The 24,724-nt window shown below is 41.7% G+C and overlaps 1 protein-coding gene and 1 long non-coding RNA gene across 3 annotated transcripts in view; one reads left to right on the top strand and one right to left on the bottom strand.

The window, feature by feature from the left end:
* Nucleotides 1-5,892, top strand: part of LOC139747675 (uncharacterized) — a 90,524-nt gene extending 84,632 nt beyond the window's left edge. For both annotated transcript variants that reach the window (XM_071660250.1, XM_071660251.1), the window contains exons 3-4: nucleotides 379-640; nucleotides 2,443-5,892. In XM_071660250.1, coding sequence (XP_071516351.1) covers nucleotides 379-640; nucleotides 2,443-2,794 — 614 coding nt within the window. In that variant the 3' untranslated portion in view covers nucleotides 2,795-5,892. The remainder of the gene's footprint in view (nucleotides 1-378; nucleotides 641-2,442) is intronic.
* Nucleotides 5,893-6,042: 150 nt separating this feature from the next.
* Nucleotides 6,043-19,198, bottom strand: LOC139747678 (uncharacterized). The gene is made up of 2 exons (XR_011712443.1): nucleotides 18,866-19,198; nucleotides 6,043-8,271 (listed from the first exon to the last, which is right to left on the bottom strand). It is a non-coding gene; the product is annotated as an uncharacterized lncRNA (long non-coding RNA).
* Nucleotides 19,199-24,724: the final 5,526 nt, after the last annotated feature.

Raw genomic sequence — 24,724 nt, 5'->3', positions numbered from 1 at the left:
AGATTTGGGAAAGTTACACGGGAGACGGAAGGACAGGAAAGAGAGACGTGTGGATGAGAAATACATTTTGAGGAGGTTTGGGGAAGACACGGGTGTAGAATAGACAGTTATGGATGGAACTCCGGTGCAAATGAGACAGAAGTGGAGGAGACAGGTGTGAGGGACACACAGGTGTAGAGGAGACAGAAGTGGAGGAGACAGGTGTGGGGGACGCACAGGTGTAGAGGAGACAGAAGTGGAGGAGACAGGTGTGGACACACATATGTACAGGAGACAGGTTTTGGGGACATACGCACAGGTGTAGACTAGACAGGTGTGTGGAGTATACCCATGCAAGAGGTGACAGTACCAATTACTAACACCCACCTACACCCACAGAAGGATCGCAGTCGCTGCCATCACGCCCACGACCACAGAACCCACAGGTGATCGTATCCGCGGGCGTGCCGGTCTACCAGGAGCCACGCCCTTCCTACGGCTACCACGGCACCCGCGGCGTGGCCTCCGGAGGCACTTTCCACAAAGTCCCCTCCCCTCCGGCAGTGTCTGTCGGTGCCGTCACCGTTCGAGTGGAGGAGATCTGTCTGGTCCTGGTGGTTCTCATGCTGTGGGCGGGAGCCATCACCCTCTTCATCAACAGGTGAGGCTATTCAGCAGGTGGGAGGCTTAGCAAGGAAAGGTTCAGCAGGTGGGAAGCTTAGCAAGGGAAGGGTTCAGCAGGTGTAGGGCTTAGAAGGTGGAGAACTCAGTTGGTGAAGAGTTCCATCAACAGGTGACGTGCTCAGCAGGGTTCAATAGGTGATGAGTTCAGCAGCTAAAGGAAAACAAAAAGCTCAGTAGGTGACGAGGTCGATAGGTGAGGATTCAGCAGGTGAAGAAATAGATTACATCCTTTATCAAGAGACTAAGAGCTCATATTCATAGCTTATAAGCACCTCTTTTCCACCCGACCACGGCCTCGTATCAGTATGTGAAGAGCCTTCCTTTTTAACAAGTGAGTTCATAAAGATAACACGAACATCCTAGAAATTATGCCCTGTGTCATAAGTGATACCAGATGACCATTTTCTGTTGCCTGTCTACAAGCTCCATTCATCACCTCCCCCCCCCTCACAGGACTCTGAGTAATGACACAATCTTTTCCCTGCTGCTCCCCTGCTGGAAATAAAAGCGACTGTACTCGCGAAAAGGCTAGAGCATTAGGCCAAAGCCTTAGCTTAGGTAGTGGAATCATAAAACTCGCCCAGAGAGTGTGATATATACACAGAGTAATTAAGTTTATCACCAGGCAGGATCTGGGGGATGGTAATGGGTTGTCTCTTATTACGAGGTGAGGCTTGGGAAAGAGAGAGGGTCGAGATTTGGGCAATGTAATTAGAACGTTTTTCTTGCCCGGTAAGGTCAGTGAGGAGGCAGGAAGGAGTTTGGAGTTCCTGTGTGAAGAAGTGAAATCTGTAGATAGATAGATAGATAGATAGATAGATAGATAGATAGATAGGTAAATGTACTTACGAGGCAAAATAAAATCTGCCAAAAGGAGAGTGTAGTGCTTAGTTATATAAAGCAATGGAGATGCAAAATCTTCAAGAAAGATCAGGAAACATGAGGTGTCATGCAAATAAGACTAGAGTAGAATACATTCACTGGCAAAAAAAGTCCAAAAATAAACTCCGAGGATTAAGAATGGAAGGGAATAAACAGAGGGACGGAGAGAAAACGGGAAGCCTCTCACGGGGAGAGCAGCTTTGCCTCGGGTGTATTGTAAATATTACATAAACTCGAGCAGACGGACAGCTTCTGGCGGAAGATGTTTATATAAGGACGACAGAAAAAATAATTTGCAATATAAATGGAAGCTTAGATATCTCGTGTGTGTGTGTGTGTGTGTGTGTGTGTGTGTGGACTAGTAGTATTATAAACTAATCTTTAACCTAACCTAACCTTTTATAACACGGAGGGGATAGTGTTCTCGTGAATCCTATATAATTGTGTGAGTTCTTATAGCAGTGCTTTGATATAGAGAGATTTGCTCCTTAAACAGAACAGCCGGACGAGTAGCGTCGTATATATACTATTCTGTATTCATGTATTCACTCTGTTGTATGTGTATATTATGTGCATTCTTAAGTGTTGTTGTAACTCTTGTATTATAACGTGTTGTCGTGCCTAACAACCTGTTGCTATCAACCACTAGCTACAAGGGCATTGGAACAGTGGCAACTCTCTTCCATCTTCTCTTTCTTTTTTCTCTACAAAATTTGTATATATCTTTCTTCTCCTTCGCCCAGTCTTTCTGTTCCTCCCTTCCCTATTCCTCAACAAACATCTGTACCTATCTCCCTTGTCTTCCTTCCCAAGTCTTCCCGTTCCTATTCCTCCAATCGTGTCCTATTCTTTCCCATTTTCGAGCCCCGTCCCTCAAGTCATCTTTCATCGTTCCAGGTGGGGAAAACTCCGTATGCTGGAGCCTTACCAGCCCGCGTACACCGCTCCAGTCGTGCCACCCCGACCACCGCCTCCTCCCGTGGGCCCTTGCATCAACATCCAGAGCACCTCGGACCTCACCCTCACCGAAGGTGGCGCAGCAGGAGGGAGGTATGACTGGGGTGCCCCCGAGAACTACGGGAGGGGCTCGCTAGCCAGTGGTTACCTCGGGATGGACAGGTCGCCCTCCTGCCTCAGTGTCCGCACACTCAACCCTCAGAGGAAGGTCAAGAGCGCCGTCGATCTGGTCTCCCTAGTCATGCAGGAGAAGATGTCCTCCTCTGTACATCTGGCTGCCACGAACGTTTAGACACATGGCTGCCACGAACGTTTAGACACATGGCTGCCACGAACGTTTAGACACACGGCTGCCACGAACGTTTAGACGCATGGCTGCCACGAACGTCTAGACATATGGCTCTCGTAACTACTATTTAGACACATGGCTGCCACGAACGTTTAGACACATGGCTGTCACGAACGTCTAGACATATGGCTCTCGTAACTACTATCTAGACACCTGGCTGCTACAACTAATATCTAGACCTTTACCACTACAATTACTGCTCTTCTCTTCAGACATATTGAATGTGATAGTCCGTTTCACCTCCATTAGTTTTAATATCTCTGTGGCAATCATTAAGTATCAGACAGTGTAGATACTGCTTTACGAACTCAAATCATAAACAAGTCTGGAGATGTAATCACTTGTTTATTTACACGATTCGTTAAATGATTACACCGAAGTGAATCAATCCACAAAAGACTGAATTCTATGTATGAAACGTTGATTCTCTCCAGCAACACAATATTCATGGGAAAAGGCAACGGAGAAGTGCTTGAAAGTGCTTGTGCTAAGTGTAAGAGCATGTCTGGCACCAAAGGATTTTTAAGTTCAAAGACTGAGTGAGGAAGAGTGTTTACTGAAACGACAGCTACTGGGTTAGGCTAACTTCAAGCACGTGAAGATCATGTCGAAGTTCAAGTCACTGGAGACAAAGATCGACTCAATAGGTCAAGTCACAGGATGTGAAGATCGACTCAAAGGTCAAGTAATAGGATCGTGCAGAGGTCCAGTCACTGGAAGTGAGGATCGTTTTAAAGGTCAAGTTAACGAGGGTTAATGATCGTCTCAAAGGTCACGGAAGTTTGGATTGTCTCAAAGGTCAAGCCAACGGAAGCGAGAATATTCGTCTTGAGGTCATCTCATCGAGAAGATGAACTATCGCTTAGAAGAAAGGAAAATATAGAATAGTGTTACTTTCAGAACTGAATTGTATCTCCACTTTAAAAGATATTAAGTGGATATGACAAATAGTTGAGAGTTCCTTCCTGTAATCAAACGAGTCCAGTTTAAAACCATACGAACTCTAATGGGTTGTAAGGGTAAGACAATCATTGACCTGCAGATCCCCAGGAGACGAGATATAATTGAAATAGAAGACATCAGCTTCCTTTATGTATCTTTTGTAAATATTTGCTTTCCAGTGTACATATTCTTGCAGATGAGTAGAACTTGACAGAACAGACAAAATGGTATGGTAAAAGACCTGTTCACGAAACAATGATCCTAGATGTGTGTGTGTGTGTGTGTGTGTGTGTGTGTGTGTGTGTGTGTGTCTAAGTATTCTAATTACAAAAAAAGGCAATGATTTGTGGTATGTTCCCAAAAGGAATGTTCAAGATGGATTTCAAGAACGATTTTTTGGATGAAAAAGAGAAATTCTCCTACAGGTTTTCGTATATCAAAGACCAGAAATATTATTTCGTGTATAATACCAGTCATGGTAGATGACCCAACCTGTGGTGGTCAAGAACCGGAGTTGTGAGGACAAAAGTATATGATTGGCAGTCTGATTACATATACATAAGTATGTGCTTGTCTCTATTCCTTTTATGTATGAGGGAATACTGGGTAACATATATGAAAACGTATCTGTAACCGCTGAAATAATTCTTATCAAACTTCAAGGTTTTCAGAACCACAAGTCCAGAGGCCAAAGATAAGATCCTGAAGCGTCATCTCTAGTGATGGACGAGAGCGTTGACACACATACACACTTTGGATCATGACGCACGACAGTCACATGAGGAAGTGACGCATGACAGTGACGTGAGGAAGTGACGCATGACAGTGACGTGAGGAAGTGACGCATGACAGTGACGTGAGGAAGTGACGCATGACAGTGACGTGAAGAAGTGACACATGACATAACCACTCGCGACACAATGGAAGAGGAGGAGGGGAGGGGAAGACGAGCGGGATGCGACCCATGGACTTAAGAAACGTGTTCACTGTGCCACTGATACATGAAACTATGGAACACATGCAACGGGAGATGACACATAGCACAAAGAAGCACTCCATAGCCTCACTGATATATATTTTCTAGCCGACATCTGCAACTACACTTTTGAAACACAGTTCATAAGGACGGGTGGAGGGTATGGGAGTGAGGACTGCTTAGAGGCCGGGAACAAGGCCCCAGGCAAGGGGGGGGGGGGGACTTGAGTACCAGGAAAAGGGGCCAAGGAAAGCGCTTGATTGACGTGGATGGCAAGGAGGGGAGCGGTGCTGGGGCGGGGGTGGGGGTGGGGGGAGTGAGAGAACGGATCTCGAAGAATGGAGGCCCCGGGGAGAGAGAGAGAGAGAGAGAGAGAGAGAGAGAGAGAGAGAGAGAGAGAGAGAGAACCCTGGGTAAAAAAAGAATAGACTCCAGGTGGTCGAGTGATGGGGAACACAGAGTGGAAGAAACAGGATCCTGCGTGTCCTACAAATGGGAGCCTTAGATGTACAGAAGTGGAATCAAGGTAGCGGTAAGGGAACCTTGAGTGATAGAGAGTCTTGGGTGGCAAAGGGAGAGGCAGGCAGCCCTTAGTGGCAAGACATTCAATAAATACAATTATACAGGACCATCAGACACGTTTTCTCTCTGTTCCTTCCATCCTAATCTTCATTTCGAGGACACGACGCACCTGACTCTTTCTCCAGTTGGTCTGTTTCTCACTGCTTCTTTTAATCCTCTTCTTCTTCACCTGTTTCTATCTCCTGTTCTTTTTTGCTACTTTTGTCCTATTGTTGTCTTCGTCTTCCTCTTCCTTTTCCTGTTGCTATGGTCTTCCTGTTTCTTTATTCTTCCAAACTGCCCTTAATCAGGCTATTGAGCCCTGAACTACCCTTCCACTTACTTTTACAATTAAGATTGCATCTTACTCCTCAGAGTTTTTCTATTTTCAAGTTATATTTCTCGGCAATTTATTTTTCTCATTTATCATTCTCTCTATCTTTCCATGTCCTTTTTGTTTTATTCTTTCAGTTTATCGCAAGTATCTTTTCTTTTACACTCAGTGTCACCTAGAAAATCACACGATTCCTTTTTTTACATCTGTGTAAGAAATATATAATATCAACAGTTTTTATGTAAGACTGTTGTTCGACAACATGAAGTGTTCCGATATCAAAATAAGTGTTGCATTTAACCCTCAGTGTAATGCCATGTTTTTCTATGATATCAGTTGAAATAAGTAATAGAATGTAGTTTTATAGTCATTGATGTCTTTTCTCCTTGGTGTCTATGTGCGAGAGAGAGAGAGAGAGAGAGAGAGAGAGAGAGAGAGAGAGAGAGAGAGAGGACTGCACCAGATCACAGCCCTTCATAGTATCCGTATTAATAAACGCTCTATATCCGATTTCCTCATTTATGTATTACCTGTATATGTATATATACATATATATATGTGTATATTACACAACTGAGATAGATTATAATAATCTATTGAGAAAAAGTTTCAAAAAAATATGATAAGAATGTCGTAGAATTTATGTTCTTTTGATTCTACTTCTTGCCAACATATCTCAGATACAGCCATCTATTATATATACTTTCCCAAGATATCTCAGATGTAACTAATATATACTTTCCCAAGATATCTCAGATGTAGCTATTATATATACTTTCCCAAGATATCTCAGATGTAACTATTATATATACTTTCCCAAGATATCTCAGATGTAACTATTATATATACTTTCCCAAGATATCTCAGATGTAACTATTATGTATACTTTCCCAAGATATCTCAGATATAACTAGCTATTGTATACTTTGCCGAGATATCTCAGATATAACTATCTCCTGTATTATATACTTTGCCTTGTGAGACCCACCGGGGTATATCCTGAATGTCATTTTGAATGTTGAATGTTACTTTTAAAACTTTGCCTCAACTTTGTTCTGCTTGCTGACACCGACGGGCAGGCATAGTTGAGAATTTCTTCCGCAGTTAAGGGTAAGTAGAGTTCCATTTGTGTAAACGATATATTTTCTGCGTTAAATCTCTTTGGATTTGTTCTTGTTGATAGATCAGGGAAAAGATTTTACCAGATCGGAACAGTGTACTTGAACAGAGTTCTCTCGAACCCACCATGAAACATACAAGAATAAGGGATTTGGAAGTTGCTATAATTCTGGCAGAATAGAATCTTATCGTTCTATGTATTTTCCTATATATTTATAAAAACTTGTGACTGATTATTCTGCGTGTGATTTCTCTCCGTATCTATTTTGTAGCTGTTGGGTCGAATCATTTCTGATATGTATATGGGTTCGGGGTCGATTCATGAAGAGGATCGAATCACCATAAGAATGATACCATCCATATTCATTGTCGAATCATCATAACAATGACACCATATTTAGAGTCGAATCACCATAACCCATATCATAGAAAATTTCTCTCCACAACCAGAACTATAGATACCTTTCTTACCCAGCCAAAACTATAGATAATTTCTCTATCGAACCAAAACTACGAAGAGTTTTTCTATCCAACCAAAACCATAAAACTGTTTGCAAATCTATGTAGCACTGAGCGAAAACAAAATTTTAAGATACCTGGATATCTATCCTTCATTGATTATTCTTTATTTGTGAAGTTCAAACAGAATAATTAGTCCCGTTTCCTGAATAATTAAAAGCAAAAAATGCAAATTGAGTGCACAATAGTAAGCCACCATTAGATTTTAATGAATAAATTATGCTGTATCTCACAAAGGAATCAGTAAAGCTTTATTTGTTTAAAATTGTTCTTATCATGTGAGGTCACTTGTTCTATTGCATGGTGCATGTCTGTGGTTGTTTGCTCTTGTTATATACTGGTTCTGTTACGTGTGTAGAGGTGCGTGTTTGTCTATGTTTGTGAGCTTGGTCGGGCATGAATGTTGTGTGAGCAAGTCATTTTCTTTTGTCTTTTTTTTTTGTCGAGTATATGTTTGTGTGGTGATGGTGGTGATGGCGGTAGTGGTGATAATTATGGTAGTGGTGATAATTATGGTAGTGGTGATGGTGATTGTGATAACGGTGGTAATTGTCGTGTAGTCGATGGAAGATGGCTCTGATGATGGTGGTGATGATAATGATGATAGCATGGGAGCCCTGGAGGAGGAGATGGTGGTGATGGTGGTGGTAATGGTGGTGGTGATGGTGGTGGTAATGGTGGTGGTGATGGTGGTGGTAATGGTGGTGGTGGTGATGTCGACTGCAGGTGGTTCTATCACTGGAGGTAATGGGAGGAGGTGTCAGCTGCAACACCACAAGTGCAGTGGTCAAGGGACGACATTTCCATCAATACCCCACACGCACGTCTCCCTCCTCACATCACGCGGGACACCTCGGGAGTCGTGCCTCATATAAAGCAAGATTCCGCTGATATCTTCCTCAAGTGAAGTCATCGATAGACGTGTACCCAGGAAGTCGTCTCTTGATGTTCGGGAACCACGTAAAATTCCTGGACGTTAAGACCGGCCAATTATAATCTCTGGACATTAAAACAGACTATTTCTAATATCTGGGCATTTAAACCGGTCATTTATGATTTATGGATATCAGAAAATACCATTTATAATTTCTAGATTTTTTCTATTCAATTCCCCGTCTCAACGTGGATCTATCTCGGTGAATATACCTTTTCGCTCAGAATAGATTAGTTTCCCCTGCACGCCACTAAATGAAACATGGGTAACAAAGACCGTAGACTTTTCCTGAAAATTGGCAAAACCGAAGTACTCGCTTAAAACATTATCTTTGTGTCATAAATTAAGTTCCTGTCGCAAGGGAAGATAGAAATTATCCAAGATACTAAGGTGCAGATATCTTTAATGAGATTTCCAGCGAGGAATACAGATAGCTTGAAATGTACTGTTAGGATGTTTACGAATATACGATCAGGTAGGTATGAGAGAAAAATAAATCTTGAGCACTTTTATGTCACGTGTAATCCTGTCATACTCTAAGGTATTCTTCTATATCAAGTACAATGTCTAACTCCTAAGCACGGTTGTATAGCCTGTCACTGAGTATAGATCCAAACATAGCTATCATGGCGCATTTTCATGAGGGACAGTGGCTCCTGGCCAGTTCGGAAGAATACACTTATCCCGCTAATGGCCATGGAGTTCCTCTGTGGTATGATGCCGTGTGTACCGGCCTGAACGGCCTAGACACACAGGTGGTGGAAAACAACTGGAAGTGTGAGGAATGAGTGACACCCAGAGCTCCGCTGCAGAACTAGACTAGAAAAAAGTCCTTTTTTTTCCCGGGCGTCGCGTCTGACCCATCAAAAACACCGAGAGAGACGTTGGAATTTGGTAACGTAAAATGTAGCAGAAGAACTGGCTGGGAATTTCAGCTCACGTGTCGTATATATTTCTTTTTAAAACGCAACGTTCGAAGGACTTTCTCTTTAATTGATATTTTACAAATTCGAAATATCATTATCTCGTCGTTATCCCATTCTCTCTCCTTCTTCAACGAGGCGAGAATAATTTTCGATCCAAATCTATTCAATCTGCTCCTCCCTCATAATTGCTCTTGCCCTGATGCGCTTTCCCTGACTTCATTTTCCTTCTTGTTTGTTTGGCTACTTAAGATTTATGCCAGTCGATGCCAAGGACATTAAGGCCATGATTCTGGAAGCACCAATCGAATAGACTTGAAGACCTCCCTCAGGTTTTTTTTTTTTTTTTTAAAAACTCAATATATACACAGTGTTATTGTATGCGATGATCCTTACTTCATCCCACCTGTAGCCAGAACAAGTAATTTAAGTCGATACTGTGGAAGAACACATCATCAAAAAGATTCATATACCCAGGAATCATCTAAAGTTACGTACAGCAATCATTTTTATATCCTTAAGCCAATTTTGAATTACGAATTGATTTACCGCTGACGAACGAGAAATATTAAAGCATCTTAGTTCGTAGGTTCTCAATTAACCAAACTCAGCAGAGAGCAAAGGAAAAAGAGACGCGACACAGTTGCCTTTCATGTGACTCTCAAAGTACTGTTCTGTAACAACTCCTTCCTCTAGCGTTCCTTAGTTGCTCCTCTCGTATGAATAATTACCCGACAGGGAAATGAGACTCTTAATTACGGTAGTCATTGAGTAATGACGGTAATAATTAGCAGCCATTGTTATACAACAATGCAAATTAATGGTTTATTATGTTGTTGAAAACTATAAGAAGACTTCAAGAGTAAGGTGACTGGTAGAAGGCGAGTTCACAATAGTGTAGTGTTGTTCCAGGGGACTTGATAGCCACACATGATTGTCTGTCTAGCCCAACACTGGTCTGTATAAAAGCTTTGGCTTTACTTATTTGGCATAAAATCCCATTGGAAACTCCCTCTGTGTGTGTGTTATGAGCAAGGAAATGAAATATGTCGCTGATTTAACCTCGGGATGGTAAAAAAACAAAGCGAGCAAAACCATCCAATGTGTCTCCGTGTGTGTGTGTGTGTGGAGGGTAGGAGGGTCCTCTCTCTGGCGGCTGCCAGCAAACACCGTCTGAGTTAAATGTTTGTCTCCAGGGCCCCGCAAGTTGTTATTCTCAGTAGGATCTGTTTTGGTCCATTACACCGCTTTACAGCCGATCCACACACACACACACACACACACACAAACTCTCTCTCTCTCTCTCTCTCTCTCTCTCTCTCTCTCTCCTCACTAGCTGTACCAATCACCCATATGCCCTTGACACCGTCCACACTGCCTCCAACACTCTCTTGGTTATCTCGAACTCTCGCGCATCGCTCCACAACACTGGTCTTCTTTTATTTTTACCAATTTTGTTCTTGTTCGTGTTGTCGTTGCTGCTGTTGTTGTTGTTCTTTGTCTTCTCTTATCACATATATTGACTGAACACGTTCAGTTGACTTACAGAGTTCGTACGTTTTCACACTGCGTCTATATAGGTTCCCATTTTCTTCATCGCCTTCCTTCCTGTCTTACAATATTACATATAACCTTCACACCAAACCAGTTTCAACACAAGGCTTATTGCAAAGGTTCACAACCTGAATATATAGAACTATACTGCTGAAATTCATGTTTCCATAAACTTCATTAACACGTCTTTTCAGCCACACAAATTTATCTTTTTTCATCGAACTTTATAATTAAAAAACCTTTGTAAACTTAATCTTAATTTCTTATTGACGTTGTGTGAAAAATGTTGCATATTATAATTGGTCGAATGTGTTTCCACTAAGATCCATAAGGAGACCATCACTTCACCTTCAGCTCCACTAAGTCTATCGCTCCACCCATACGTAGTCCACCTCATTACCATCTCCCATCCCACAACCCTATCCACCTTGACACCCTCGCCCGTCTTCTCTTTCATCTCTCCAATCTGAAATCTTTTCATCCTTCGACTGCCTGTGCGAGTGTCTTATGATGTTCATAACTCTTGATATATATCGTCATATTTGTAAGTATCTTATGTTCACAGATTCCATGAGTGATGCTCTATATGTACTCAAACTTTACTCGCAGGTATGGTGCTGCTGTACACAGAGTAGATATCTGAGGGTGCTGTGAACGAGTTCAGTATATGGTACATGTGTGCAAGGCAGATGATTCGAAGCTCTTCATTCTCATATATAATGAGATATGACTGTGGATGGGAAGCCTAATATTTCGGGGTGCTCTGGACGTGAGAATACTTTGCAGTATATCTTGTATATCTTCTTCCCTACTGACGGTAAAGACGCAGAAGGAGGGAACAACACAAGGTAAAATTAATATGTTGAGGCTCAGGGCGGAGGGCAATATCAGGGTCATGGGATCTTTATTGCTGGGATGAGACTCCAGTACCAGAAAAGGACGAGTGTCTTATGACACACTGATGCAACATCGCACCTACGGACACTCACACACACACACACACACACACACACACACACGTGTCTCCACTGCCGAGCGAAAACGATAGTATTATAGATGAAATCCTTATGTTCCAATATTTCTTTTTCATTCGGCTTCCTTAGATGCCTGGCAGTAAAAACGAAAGAATAATTCTAAAAGGTGAATTCTCTGGGAGTTTTCCCCATCTCTTTCATTTCATAAAGGTATGGCAGGATTTTGGGAGGCGAATTAGATTATGCAAATATATTTCAGGTTTTCTGACTTCTTATGAAATTTTTTTTTGTTTAGGGGAGAAATGTGGAGGAAGTATATCACCACAGTGTGTCCTGTGACTGTGGTAGAGCTGTGGTGGGACCTGCTGTGGTGTTGGAATCTGCTGTGGTGGTGTGTAGTTACCGATTTGTACGGTTTCACACTTGTATGTAGAGTCAGGTGTGTATGTCAATCACTGTGTTGACCGTGTTAGTGCACATGTTTGGAGTCAGTTGTGTGCGTGAGTATCTCCATAGATTGTATTTGCATCTATGTATGATTCGATATCATCTGAATATACAGTATGATCAGCAAAGCAGAATATCTTGCGTATCTGTTGTGGTAACGTACTTACAAACACTTATACCTACTCATAAGAGGAAAGTCCTGACTGAAGATAACTTTTATAATGGAATTAGTGTTCATACACCTCACCACGACCTACTATTTTATGCACATCTATCTGAGGAAAAATACTAACCAAACTGCGGAAATGAATTTTGTATTTCATTATATCTTTCAGGCAAATATTCATCAAATTTAACCAACTGATTAATTCAATAACTGGAATGAATAAATTTTGTAGTGCGCTGGTGCTCAGTATAGAGATTAAAAAAAAATCTTTATATGCTTTTTATTTGCATCGTTATGGTCTGATGTTTTGGTTTGGGCCCATTTGTGAAAACTGTGGAGATTGGAGCTTCCAGAGAAGAGGGTTTGATCGAGAGAGTAATGGGGAACTGGATGCATTAGGGAGAGGGAGAGAGTAAAGAGGATGGAACACAAGTCATGAAAGATACGCAACACTGTTGTGTTCGGGAAGATGAGATTATCGGTGATTCTCTCTCTCTCTCTCTCTCTGATTCAGGATCGTGGCAGGTATACGAGGGACAGCGTGGGATGGAATTAACCGTGACAGATGCCAAACTTGGTGTTCCACAGTCTGATCCTCGGGAGAGGTGACTATAGAGGAAATAAAAAAAGACAGAGAAATTCGCGAGAGATGAGAACATCAAACATCGCTCAACACAGCAAAAATATCACGTCATTTCCCCATCACCTCCATCAAATCAAAGTACCTTAAGTAGATGGTAGAAAATACGAGTCTCATATAAGACAAACCTAATATCTCACGTTGACTCTCCAACAAGGTAAGAAATATTATCCCGGCAGCCACAGCGTTCCCGTAAGACCTCTGGTCCTGTTTACACAATCAGCTCGATATGTAATGCCCTCGCACGCCCTCCATCTAGCGGTACGGGTTTACGAGGGGGAAGTAGCAGAGGAGATAGTGGCTGTGTCGCGCACTGATATACCCTACGTGCTGGGGAATGGAAGCAGAGAGAGAGAGACAGTGGAGCCCTTATGCCTGGCGTGGTTTATGGGACCCGTGCCTCGGCAGCGCCTGTCGCGTGGGTCTGAACCTACTCATTTAAATGCAGATTCACGCCTCGTTGAGCAATGTCGGCATTTTTCTTTTTTTTTTCGTGAAAAGTTACGTAAGTCTGTTTGCTCGTAGTTACTTATGCATGAAGACTGCGTGTGTCAGTTATGAGAGTGTATAAGGTACTAAAACAATAGGGGACATACGAGGCCGCACGGGTGCTGTGTAGTTAAGTGGAGTGTGTGTCGGTGAGGAACTCATGATTCATCTTGAGTTGAAGGTTGTATCAAGAGACGATATGGTTTACATGTGTTGCTGGTGCGTTCCAGATTTGAGGGTGTTACTTGAGATAGCACAGGTGTGTGAAGGAGGTACATAAGGACGATTTCTTCGGTGTGTAAGACGTCAGATGTGGAGACTGATGCAAGCAGGTCATGAGGAGAATTTAGACTGTGTTGTATGTTTGATGTGTTCGTTGTGTTGTGTGGGAAATCAGGTGAATATTCGAAACCGTATTGATTCCTTCTCTCTGAAGTCCCGCAGACACTCTGTTTTCCATATGTTGAATACTCATCATTCTCTCATAGGAACGTGATTTACATATAAATTACCATCATCAGAAGACAGCGTTCGAACATGAAGACAATTATAATGGTATATAACCATGAACCGTATCCGTGAGAACTGAAAATATTCCGAAATACAGGTGGTAATCGACTTGTTCTTCAGATCTATCAATGAGGCCTGGAAATGTATCTGGTTTTCTGGTGCAATTAAATCACTCGCGATTGTCAATAAGCGATAATTTGTGGCTCTCAAGAAGCAGGAATTTACTCACTGAATATATGTAAGGCTGGCGGAGGAACTAGAGAGAAATAGATCTGTAAAAAAAAGACGTGTTACTTTAATTGATCCATTAGTTTTCAGGGGGTCCTCATAGAAATGAGAGGCGGGTCAGCATCGAAGTGATTACAGCTTTTACTACATAGTCTGATTAGTTGTGGATACGAGAGTAAGTAATACTGAAGAGGATTCATTTACCTCTGGTGGCGCGTAGTAACATTAACTCAATGTTTACGTCGGTTGTAAACCTTTGATGTATTTATGAATGGACGCTTCTGTTCTTTCAGTCTCTGTTTGTATTTCATAGTATAGCATCAAAGATTAACCTTCGAAAGGTCTGTTAACCACTCAGCCTTCCTTGAAGAGTATGCATTCTAACGTCTGTGTAATTACCTGTATATGTATGCGTATCTTCACGAGTGTGTATATGTAAATGCACGAGTGTGAGATATGCGAGCAAGAGAGCAACACTCCTGTTTGGATATGATCACCCACCGTTTGATGTAACCTGTTTACCAGTTGTTTCAGCCAGATCTGAGAGGTGTGAAGTAACATGTCTCAGCTCTCTGAGAAATGTGTCATCTGCTGGGATATTGATTTGCAGAGGAACATCAAACATACATCTTTCGATTGGGAACAAAAATCTATCAAGGATACGAAAAAAATAGACCTCTGTAAATATAAGGAACAAAAAAGATTTGTCAATGATGCGACAGACAGAGACCTCTGCAAAAACATGATAGACAAAAAAAATATATCAAAAACCATTTGTAAAATATCTAAGCTGATGTGACCAAGATACATTTTCCCCCTGTTGTTCATATGCATATATCTATCTATGTATCTGTCTATCTATCTATATATATTTTTTTATTACTTTTTTTCTAACTGATCCAAACACCTGTAGCAATTAAATCATGAGACCCATGCCCCAGCACCCTGCGTCATAAGGGAATCAAAAGCGATTAGAGTCAGAGGGTCAGCTGGAAACACGCGGGAAGACTTTTACTTCAGTTTGGTGAAGAGGAATTACTGATGGACTAGCTGATGAACTCGTTACATTTAGGAGATGAATTCTGCACCACGACGCGCCTCGTTGTTTGGAACACAAGGACGTGGTAGGTACAAAGATGTGTGAAGGTCTCGAATGTCATGTTTGGTATTGAAGGGAAGGAGGAAGTGTTGAGAATGGTGTTTAGGGTGAGTGACCGAGGAATATTGTTGTTTGTGATGAATAAGTGAGGAATATATTTACGTTTGGTCGAGTTAGCGAGGATCGGTGCTCCTTTGGCAAGCTATGCATGAGAGTAAGTTGCTGGTACGGAGAGAAATGTGTGTGGATGTGTGTGTGTGTGGGGGTGGGGGGGGGGGGGGGGTGAAAGAGGTGTAGCTGCCTCCTATGATTTCTCCCCGTTTGTCTTTCCTATCACCCCTCGCGCCTCTCCTGCTGTTGGGAGATTAGATCTACTTTATCATGCGTGTGGGGCGCGTGCCCCCGCCCGACGTATTCTTCCCCTGTTGGTATTGTGAAGACGTCGGCATCACTCGAGCGCTCGTCCTAGACCGACTGACACCATCCTGTGTGTGTTGTGGTGTCGAACAGTTCTGGACAATAGCGAGGACGCCCTTCCTCCTCCACCTCCCTCCCCTCTTCCTGTGTCCAGGATACAATATTCCCCTCATCAACGAGGATCAATCCAGAGGGAGGAAAACCATCTTTCATCTTCCTCTTCCCCTCCATTCCCCCTCCCCCATTCCTCCCCTCACACTTCAACAAAAATCGTAAAACTAATTTTGAATCTCCATCATCCTGTCAGTTCTCTTCCCACGGAAGGTCTCGTTTTAGATTCCCCCTTCCACTCCCCCCCCCCTTCCCCTGTATGTTTTCGAAAATTTCCACTGCACATTTTCTTTACTCTTTACTTCCTCTATTGATTTTCTCTTAAGTTACAGTTCCTGACCCGTGAGCATCATATTTTTTCTGCTTCTGAGTTAATTGCAGCTGATTAGTTTCTACTGTTCGGAAATTACTTTGATGAATAATAAAATCTGATGTGAATATTTGATGCAAGTAATTCAGATGTATACACAGGGAGTGTATACATACTCAGAGATATACAGGCACTGTCAGATTACATTTATAACTGTATAGGTGGCCTGGTAGCTGTAACATACGCACTCAAGTAGAGTACAGTAACAAGATACAGAAGGAGTACTCAACAAGGTGGAGTGTACAATGAGTGACACTGGTGCCTCTCATATTCCTATGAAATGCTCTGTAAGTGAAATACTCTGGATGTTTTGACCTTGACCTTCGGCGACTCTTATTACCTTCCAGGGGAATAAGGAAGATATAGCGACGCAAAGGAATAATGTCATTATGTCTGGGAATGAAACAATGAAACTTTAATGCAAAAGGCGTGAGAGTATGGAGTTAATGTGGAGGCTCATCGCTTAATTCAGGCCAGAGCAAGAATAAGGACGTCGAGAGGGCGAAATTGGGTCTAGCGATGCTTTCTACTGACGCAGAACGTGAGGTGAGAACTAGCCTCGAGCTTCGTTAAATCCCTTGGTGGGGTGGGGGTGTTTTCGTACCAAACCCTCACTTCCTGTTCCAAATCGAAGGGAAACATTAAATGTAAACGGATTCAACACAAACTTGTGTGAAAATCTGGTATTTGTCATGGATTTACCATTCTGTATAAGGTATTCTCTGAGAAATTACTTGTCGGTACGTGGATGTCAACCTTGATCGAAAACCAGCGAAACAGGAAAGAGATTGAGTAGGTTGGCTTGCCACTAGGGTACGACTTTGAGCGAAACTGGAAAACCAGTTCTCTGGAATAAGATATTGTACCGTAAATTGGAAACCAGTCGTGACGAGAGGGGGGTGAATCTATTCTTTTCTCTCTCCTACTACAATTCATCCATCTATCGCTCTAACTTTTTTCATTGCATTTTTTTTTTTCAAACTACCAGAGATATTCTCATATTTACCACAAAACGTTCACTGAAACACGAAGCACAAAACCCCTTCCATTAAAAGGAAGTTCGACGTATCTAGTCTTTCTCTCTCAATTTCTCGTATGCCTGTACAACCAGCTCGTCATCCATAACTCTAACGGCCCTGCATGGCGACACGGAACACACCCCGTTCCCTTACTGTCCATCTCTCCCAGGTCTCTCTGTCTCACCATCTGTCTGATCTAACACAAACCCATCTGCTTAACTACTTGTCCAGCTGTTTGATTTGACTCTTTCTACCGTTTTCTGTACCCATTTCAGGTTTCCAGACTATACCATGTAAACCTGCACTTGTGTATCGTGATGAATACTTGTTTGTGAAAGGGGTTCGTCCCTCGAGAGGTCAAAGGTCAAGGTATATAAAGGGAATTTCTAATGTGATTTTCTCATGGTTGAACTTTGTGTTTATTATGTTTTTGAGTATTATGTTACTTTCGCATGTGGAAGGTAGGAAAAGGGGGGGGGGGGCTGTTGGTCCTGACGTGGAGAGAGAGGTAACTTTCGCTCCAGGTTAATTTCACCTCCTATTAACAATAAGCAGTTTCTACAGAAAGTTCTCAACAATGATAATAGATAACTAAACTCTTCTCCTCCCTAGTCTAAATCCTCGTTGCCCTTTTGTTTCGTCCCATTCCTGGAACATAGTAGAGTCTGACTGTCTGTTTAATATTCCCCTCTGCGCTTAATCTCCTTCACCAAGGTCAACGTATTCTAGGGAAAAGTTTACAGCACAGCAGCGGAGGTTCTGAAGACGAGTAACGATTCTCTAACATCTGCACAAGCGGAAGAACCTGTAGTAGTTTGGTGCTCATTGTGGGAAAATGTTTTAGTATTGTGTTGTGCTAAGAGAAATTTGCATAGAAATGAAGGTACTAAAAATTTCTGACAACCTGGGTCGTAAAGCTAAAGGATTTTCTCTAATTAAGGGGGTAATTAGGCAGAAGCAACAAGTGCACATGTACATTTGCATGCGTGTATGAATTTATGAATGTATATTTTCAAGTGTGGGAGATTTACTTGTCATTTGAGCTGAGAATGACTTTGCGTTGTGTGTACCATTTGAAAATATCATACGCATATGTCTCTCTCCCTCTGTGTATATATATATATATATATATATATATATATGATTTTAACAATAACAATCTCGCAAATTGATATTTCGAGTTTTCATTTGAACGCTAGGGTACACGGTCACTTAATTACACGATTTGGATCGATGATATAAATAGTTTTTCTTAATTATTTTCTAGGCAAAATAGTAACTTTTAAGGACAGTTCAATTTTCGAGGAAGTGAAGATTTTTAATTAGGTTCATATATATATATATATATATATATATATATATATATACAGTATAACGAATCTAGCTCTCACAGTAATGAAGGTGATGGTCGATATAGAGCACTTGTCTAGGTTATACTGCGAGAAGACCCGTCATAAATAATTGTGAAAAATTACAGGTGTAAAATGAGCCCAGGTTAATAATGATCAGTAATATTAATCAAACATAGAAGTAACAGCAAGTATAATAACTAATTAACCACAAATCAAATGAAAAGCAATTTCCCAACACACAACATAAAACTATGTTAATACAACCATAGGTCCATTTAACCACAAAGGCAGCTTAACATATAAAAAAAAAAAATCGTTACACTCCCCTACCTCACCACCACACCTCGGGGAAGAGCCACTACACCTCAGGATGCCGTCTGGGTTGAGACTGCCGTGGAAGGCGTCGGCACTGATATATAAGGAGTGGGTATGAAGCCCGGCTTGTCTCAGTCAAAGTGAGACGAAGCAACAAAGACTTGAATGAACGCAGAACCATCTGGTTCCAACGTGCCAGAGAGGCAGTGGTGCGTAGTATGGAGGACAAAATAATATAAGATTTTAAATTTAAACAAGATGTTAGGAGAGTACATGATAATATATATATATACATATATGCAAAGATTCGAACCCCGTATCATTTGCGTGGTAGCTGGGAACGCTAACTGCGAGGCTATGATCGCCCCTAACAGGGAAACGACTATTCGATTGCTAGTAATCCAATACCCTTAAACAAGATCTTAGGAGAGTACATGACATAATATATATATATATATATATATATATATATATATATATATATATATATATATATATATATATATATATATATATATGAAGCTTATTAGAAAACTTCACTTTCTCGAAATTTAAACTGTTCTTAAAAGTTAGTATAGATAAATTCAGAGGCACTAGTCTGATAATTACCAGGAAGTATGATTATAGTCTTTATCGTTATCAATTATGCTCTTTGGAACCTTTACCTTATCTCAACAATAGTAATAGTAGCAGGAGCAGTCGTAGTAGTAGTAGTAGTAGTAGTAATAGTAATAGTATTAGTAGTAGTAGTAGTATTAGTAGAAGACGGTATAGTGCAGACTTATCATCCACTTCTTTCATTTGCCTAGCGTGAGGTAAATGAGAATGAAGTTAGGAGGAATGAAAGATTGCGTTTGAAGACTTCCTCTCCCTCCTTCTCTGATGGTGGTGGTGATGGTGGTGGTGATGGTGGTGGTGAGGACAGGCCCGCCCTCTGCCTGAGATCATTAAGTGTTTTCATTAATCAAAGATTACTTCCGGTGTAGCAGATTCGCTTGGTCCTTTCCTCTCCTCATTCCGTCATTTGTTGTCTTCTGTTTATTCTTATCTCTTCATACTCTCTCGCTCTCTCTCTCTCTCTCTCGTCCTTCATCTGTTACTATCCACGTTTTTATACCCTTGTCTCTCACTGTGACCGGAATACAAAGTTAAGAAATTACCATAATGAAGATAAGAAGCTAACTTAAGTCAGAAAGTGGAGATGATAATGATAATGATGATGAAGATGCATAGGTAAACTTAATGAAGAAGGAGACATTAAAGGCTTGGAACAATAGACTCGAACAGCGCACCTCAGACGATGCTAGACCCCTTCCTCTAGAGAACCCAGCGTCAGGGGGGGACCCCACCATTTCAAAAACTTGTATCATAAATTCCTAAACTTCCCCTCTCCCTCAAGAAAGAAGTTTATTAACTTGGCAAGACTTGGGAGCCCTTACATCCGGCTGCTGTGATGGGGTACGATAATTAATGTCTGTTCTCATTTTTCCCTCTATTGCCCATCTGCACGGAACATCTGCTGAAGGATTTATCCTCTCAACTTAAGGGTCGAGTGTAGGACGACACCATCATGTACCAGAGGGCGTACCGTCTTGCTCAAAGGGGCCGTACCGTCGTGCTTGATAAGGCTCGAATGTGAGACGTGATATGAACTGAGAGCAGCTGAGGAATAAGTTCAGAATAATATTGATCTTATATGAAAATAAGGAAATGATGTTCTCTTCTAAGAAATCTCTATACACCTGCCTGTATGTTGTGATGATGCTGTATGTTGTGACTGTATACCTGGCTGTATGTTGTGACTGTATACCTGGCTGTATGGTGTGACTGTATACCTGGCTGTATGTTGTGACTGTATACCTGGCTGTATGTTGTGACTATATACCTGGCTGTATGGTGTGACTCTATACCTGGCTATATGTTTCCCATTTTTCTGCGCTACGCGAGCTCTTGACATATGGGACCATCTCCGCCGTAATGGTCTTCAACGGACCACCCTAACGGTGATGGCAGTGGGGAGGGAACCCACAGACTGTTTTTCGCTCTTTTTCCTTTGGACACGACGGAGCGGAGGCGGAAGGCAGAACTTTGGGTGAAGAACTGAGATGGAACTTTGGAAACTTGCTACAAGTTGTTGAGGCTCCGTGGAACTAGTTAGTGGAACTGACGAAGATGAAGATGAAACAAAAAGAGGGAAGATGACGAGGATGTCGACAACGACAATGACGATGAAGAAGATGAATATGAAGAAGAAAAGACGGGGAAGATGAAGAGTTAAATTTGCTGCGCCCAGGATTCGAACCCATGCAAGCCTGAACCCAGGCAGACCCGTAATGATTCATGGAGTGTGTGTGTGTGTGTGTGTGTCCATTTCCTCTTGCCTTCCTGACAAATGGCAATACTCTCCCCTCCAGTGTTCTCCCACTAGATGAAGCTGCCTGGGGGAACACAAGAGTTACCAGACCAATCATAGCCAGGCCAGAGATAAAGCAAGATAAGTCCAGCTGGCACTAGACATTCTGGAGGTAGTTAGTGTATTGGAGTGATATAGACTGTCGCATGTAATAGCTGGGTAACCAACTATTACAGGTGGACTTGTCTGGCTTCCTGAGCGCTGCGACAGGCCCATAGAAAGGGAACCTGTAGTAGGAATGTAAAGCATATAGAATGTATAGATTTCTTGGCATGATGATGCTGTTCTTTGGTTATGCAGTTGGGGTCGTCAATCATGAGTATATGCAAAAGTACCTCAGTTCTAGTGACAATTTTGCTCATCTACAAGATCTCATTTTCTTGCTGGGTTGCCTGGAAGGATTCCGTGTCACGGATCCCAATTGAAATGCAAAACCACGAATGGAGTCTCGTCTTCTGGTCCATTTCAAATGCATTTTGTTCCCCATTCTGATATTTCCTCACACAAGGGAAAGAGGAGAAGAAGTGATTGGATGGTCTATTTGATGAGAAATATGGCTTTCAATTTGTCTTTAGAATACTTCCAGGCTGGATGTTCTTACTGATGCTTTGTCTAGTCCAGATCTCTTCACTCCAAAAGAATATGAGCTCAGAAACATTCGTAAACGAAGTTATGATTAGACAAGTAATTACATTAAAGACGAATCCTTCATCTTGATTGTTTATTCACTGTAAACAATGTTGCTGCTCAGTGATCAGCAATTTCTCCTTTTTTTTTCCTCGTATTTCGTTGGAATCAGATACACGTCTTCACTTTGCTGGTAGGATAGTTCATCTCTGGCTCCATCTACGGCTCAATACTGGTTCGAGCTATTGTTCTCTACTGGTTCGAACTACGATTCACTCCTGATACCATCCATTGGTCACTACTGGTTCGAGCTGCAGTTCAACCACTGGTTCGAGCTTAAAAGATACGTAACACTGCTTCTGTTGGGTCAGAGTCAAGTTTCCATCCTGTTGACCATGGCTTTGACAACTTGATACCACACAACCCTTCAATCGTCGACCATATTTTTCTCTGCATGGGAGTTGGGCACACCACGCCTGGGAACGCTGTGGTAAGGGACGAAACAGAGAGAGAGAGAGAGAGAGAGAGAGAGAGAGAGAGAGAGAGAGAGAGAGAGAGAGAGAGAGAGAGAGAGAGAGAGAGCAGACGAATCACAGCAGCAGCAGCAGCAGTAGTAGTTTCCTCAGCACACACTCGACGACAATTACTCCGTCACTGACTATGTCAACACTCAAGCCGTGCAGACATTTCCTTTGGTCATCCGCCTGACTTATTTGCATATTGTTACCCGTCCAGAGCTAAGGAGGGAAAATTTTTTCCCCAGCCTTTTAAGACTCACAAAAGCTGAGAGGTTAGATAGACACAGAAGGTAAAAAATTATCCCCCCCCACCCGTTTGCCATGCCTCATGTCATTGACTTGAGTCCTCACTGTTTACAAATGTAATATTTAAGTGTAAAGTCTGCAGTTCCTTGCCATAATAGCACAAAGGATTTTTCTTCGACGTTGTTGTACTTAACAACACTGTTCTAATTAGAACACAAGCCTGGAGTCCACTTAGTGCTGTGTATGTTTAGGGTAATTCATTATGTATTCATGAATATTCAGATGTAACCCTTCTTTATTTCCTTTGTGAGGTTATTAATTCGATTAATTCATTATTCATTCATGAATATTCGTATGGAACCTTTTGTACATTTCCTTTATGAGACTGTTAGATCAACAAGGTCATGAATTGATTCTTAGCAGCTTAAAAGAGCCAAGTGCCGTAATTTCTTTTAATCAGAAATTCCTGAACCTGGTCAAATATTTGAACATCATCAGAACATAAAGATGATAATATACGTATATCCAACCCCTGTCTTGGCTGAAACTAGGCAGCAGATTCTGTCTCTACAGCTCTTTCCCATTCTTTCTCTCTCTCTAGTTCTGTCCTGTTGGAAACCCACACTGTAGGTACTTGTTGGTGGGCAGGTAAATGCGTGGGTAAGTACGTAAATAGGATGGTAATTACACTCTCTTTGCCAGGAAGCGCTATAAACTAGCCTGGCCCAGCGGTAAAATCTTGTAAGTACGCTCAGGTAAGTAGGTAACGTATATAAACTCTTTCTCCTTAGGTTACCGAGGCACTGTACAATACCTCATACATATTCACACCACCTCCTGTCCCCTTCCAACACCCCTCATTCTGTACGCTACACTGCCCTACGAAAGAACAGGCGGTGTAATCTGTGTATCAAACTTGTGGCGAAGTTGCTCTCATCTTCTGCCCCAACGCATCTTGTCAACGGTGTCCGGGTTTCCTTATCACCCCGTCCAAATACGGTTAGTTGAACAAACATCCTGGTCTTCGAGACAGAGCAGTTGCATGTCTCTTGTGGCGAAGAAGAAGAAGAAGAAGAAGAAGATGATGAAGAAGAAGACGGAGAAGAAGAAGAAGAAAAGGAAGAAAGGAAAGAATATTTCCATCAAATCCTGCCTATTATCTTCTTTGATATTTATGGCAGCAGCAGGAGGCGACTTGCCAACACAAATGATGTCAGTAATTGGTAACCCAAGATGTTGGAAGTCTACTCAGCCTTCCTGTGCGAGCAGCCACGAAGGCATCCAGTGATCTGAGACCATGTGCAGAAAACTGGTACTACATTAGCCAGCACAGGAGAATTAGCTATGTTAGTGTTCTTCAGTACGAGTGTCTTCGAAGCTATGAACCCAATCAGCAATTCTTATTCCTTCACTGATAACTCAGATGATATAGTGTTCTTGGACACCGAAGCTATGTGGTTAAGTTGTAAAGTTTATTGGGTTAATGATGATTACCAGAAGGACAGGTTATCATTGCAACATATTGAGAAATGGGTATTGATCAACGTCATTTGATTGGATTAGTGATGTTTGTATTATCTGATTACTTGAAGGTAAGACATGGATGCAACAGCAGCAAAGATTATCACATAAGGTAACTATTTTTGAATCATGTGTATTTGGTTCAAGTGTAATTCCCACACACCTGTAGCTAACTTATACAGATTAATCTTCCTACATAACGTCTATGTTTCTAGTCATTTATGTATAAGGACGAAATGCTTATTCATACATATATACATATATATGTTCTTTTAGATTGTTTGAATATAAAGATTCTAAGTTGAAATCTATATTGTCTGGAGGGGTGGACGAACGCATTACAAGATGTGCAAACGCGGTAGGAGATATCAGACTCCCTAACAGTGCTGAAGGAAGATACTGAATTCTTCGTATGCAAATGAGGGCATATCTGAGATGTTCTTCATTTTTCATTAAGCAGAGGGTAATTCGCTCCTTATCACTGAAAGAAACAGATCCATCCTAAAAAGAAAAAAATAGTTGGAGAATATGTCTTTTGTAAGAGATTTC

Source organism: Panulirus ornatus, chromosome 69 (genome assembly GCF_036320965.1).
Source record: "Panulirus ornatus isolate Po-2019 chromosome 69, ASM3632096v1, whole genome shotgun sequence".
Classification (NCBI taxonomy): Eukaryota; Metazoa; Arthropoda; class Malacostraca; order Decapoda; family Palinuridae; genus Panulirus; species Panulirus ornatus.
Note: the sequence above shows the minus strand (reverse complement) of the source record. Positions and strands in the feature narration are given on the sequence as shown.